We start from the raw sequence: 2941 nt of genomic DNA on the forward strand, positions 1-2941 counted from the left end.
CTGTGGCTGCCCCATCCCTGGCAGTGTTGAAGGGCAGGTTGGATGGGGCTTGGAGCAGCCTGGGCTGGTGGGAGGTGTCCCTGCTCATGGCTGCAGGGTTGGAAATCAGTGATATTTAAGGTCTCTTCCAACCCAAACCAGTCTGTGAATTTATGAAAGAGCATGAAAAGCTTTAAAGCACAAACATTTCCACCCTCACCCTGCCCGACTGCACTCAGGGCACCTCGATGCCACTGAGGTCACTGGTGAAGGCCTTGCATGCACCCAACAGCAAGATGTCAGAATCACACAGAACAGTTTGGGTTGGAGGGACCTCAACAACCATCTAGTTCCACCCCCCCCTGCCATGAGCAAGGAGAAGGAACACACTGCTGTGCCAACACACTCCAGGGACAAGGTGCCGCGAAGGAGGAGAGCTCCCTGGATATGATGCTGCAGACCCCATGCTGGGGGGGCAGGCCCCTTTTTTGTCCTTACTCTCCCCAAATTGATTCTGCCCGTGAGAATCGAAGGTGTTTGACTCACGCGGTTGGTGTCGGGCAACACCACGAATGGAATACACATGGAACAATGTTTTCCATGCTGCTTTCAGCCCCCAAACTCCTCTTTCTCCAATTTTCCTTGTCCCTAAAGTTGGGGGGATGGACCCAGCAACACGTGGAGGGAATTTCCTGGGATTTCTGGGATCCTGAGCACGACAGGAACCTGCGGGTGGCTGCAGGCAGCAACAAAGTCTGAATGAACAGGATGATGTCCCAGCATGTTTTAGGAGGGGAAAAAAACCCCCATATTCAAGTGATAGGAAAACTGGGGAGGGACTTTTTATCAGGGTGTGGAGCATCTAGCAGAACCAGCCACCAGCCTGCTGACATCTTCCACCTCCTGAAGGCACCAGGATCAGCTGCAAGAGCGGCTCATCACAGGGACCTGCACCATCTGAGGCACCAGCTGGAAGGGGTGAGGGTTGTAAATGATGAGGAGAAAAAAAACACCCCAGAACTTCCATGGGAAAATTAAGAAGAGCTTTGCCACTCGTGTCCCAAGGAGATCTTTTGCTTCATTGAAAGCCAGAGAGCAGAGAGCTTTGGGATGCAGCAGAAGGAATGATCCCCTCCCAGAGGGACTTTCCCAGAACAGCCTCTTTTCTTTTAGCCTGCAGCAGAGACCCAGAGGGATTTGAGGTGAAAATCTGCATGGTGCCTTCAGCAGATGTAGGGAGGGGGAATACAGCCCCAAACTACTCTGTTCTGGGAGTATCTGGATGCTCCAAGCAACTGTGCTCTCCATGTTTCTGGGTATTTTGCTACAAATGCTACTGTGGAAATTTCAAGACATCCCACGGGCATTAATTTTCAGTGTAAGCAACAGTCAAACTTCTCAGAATAGTTCTTGTCATGCCCAGGCTGCAATATCTCTGCTTGCAACAGGGATTGTTCCTCATTCCAGGGTCCTGTTGCACAGCTAAGGCAGATGCAAAAGGGTGAATGATGCATTTCTTGGCAGAACTCAAGATCCAATCCTAAGAATTGTTAATGACAGGAACACAGGCTTTGGCAAAAAAACACAAAGCCAGCCCATATCCTTAATGTGGCCTCAATTAATTGTGGTTTGAAGCAATCATGCCCATAAATGCAGAGGATCTGGGATGCAAAAATCAAGGTTAATGTTACAGCAAGGACATCAGAAGCCTAAAAACATGGAATGTGAGCAGAGAAATAAAACAGGATTTGAAGAAGGACAAACCTGTTTCCTCCTATACTTGTGGAACAGAGAGAGGAAAGAATAATACATTTAAGGGTGAAGGGCTGCATCCCTCTAGAGTGAGCCAAACAAAAGGTCTCCTCTGCTCTCCTAAAAACTGAATTAGCTCAGGATCAGCAGCAAATTCCTTGCTTTTTTGCCTGCAAAGAGGTGGGAACCAGCAAGTCGAGCAGCCGGAGCCGCGACCCAGGAGCGACACAGAGAGCTCTGACCCCAGGACGAGTCTGCACAAGTTGTTTGGATCCATCCCCCCCCTAATCCCAAGAGATGAAGCATGGGTTGTTTTTTTTTTCTTTCCTTCTTACCTGCTGACATTGCCATGGTGGTCCCAGCGACCATGCCCATGGCCACACCGTTGGTCCTGGGCGCAGCGACCGGGGCCGGGTAGATGGCCGAGGGGATGCTGTTGGGCTGGACCACAGTGGTGTGATGGATGACATGGGGCTGGGCTGCATACACAGGCTGGGTGTAATAAGCTCCCTGTTGGAGAATGGGGGAAAAAATACAACCCATCATCTTGGTCCTTCAACTGCAAGCACGAGCCAAAGGGGTGAGTTGGAGCCCATGTTTTGTTCGGAGGCAACTGGCAGGGCTGGGGTTCCAGCAGCTGCGAGGGCAGCCAGGAGGCAGCTGCAGATCCTGCTGTGGAATGAGGTTGGGGTCACCCTAGGGATGACCTTGGGGTGGGTCCTGCCAGCAGCACAGCCCTTTACCTACCCCTGCAACCAGTGGGACTTGGGAGGTTCCCCAACCCAGCATGTACTGGGAGCTCAGAGTGGCTCAGAGCTTCCCTTGGAGACTTCATAGAAACACAGGATGGTTTTGGTTGGAAGAGACCTCTAGGATCATCCAGTTCAACCTCCCAGCAGCCCAGGCTGCTCCAAGCCCCATCCAACCTGCCCTTCAACACCCCCAGGGATGGGGCAGCCACAGCTTCCCTGGGCAACCTGGGCCAGGCTCTCCCCACCCTCACAGCCCAGAATTTCTCCCTCCCATCTCAGCTCCAGCTCCCTCTGCCAGCTGGAAACCCTTCCCCCTGCTCCCATCCCTCCCTGCCCTCGTCCCAAGCCCCTCCCCAGCTTTCCTGGAGCCCCTTCAGGCCCTGGAAGCTGCTCTCAGGTCTCCCTGGAGCCTTCTCTTCTCCAGGCTCAACACCCCAACTCTCCCAGCCTGTCTTCCG

General features: G+C 52.8%; 1 protein-coding gene across 1 annotated transcript in view; it reads right to left on the minus strand.

Annotated features, from left to right (window-relative positions):
- The window catches only part of FAM168A (family with sequence similarity 168, member A), a 104340-nt gene that overhangs the window by 2029 nt on the left and 99370 nt on the right, over window positions 1-2941 (minus strand). Inside the window, exon 5 of the mRNA XM_010007202.1 lies at window positions 2067-2241. Within this exon, the coding sequence (XP_010005504.1) occupies window positions 2067-2241 (175 nt within the window). The remainder of the gene's footprint in view (window positions 1-2066; window positions 2242-2941) is intronic.

This window comes from Chaetura pelagica, unplaced genomic scaffold (genome assembly GCF_000747805.2).
Source record: "Chaetura pelagica isolate M959 unplaced genomic scaffold, ChaPel_1.0 scaffold430, whole genome shotgun sequence".
NCBI classification, from domain to species: Eukaryota; Metazoa; Chordata; class Aves; order Apodiformes; family Apodidae; genus Chaetura; species Chaetura pelagica.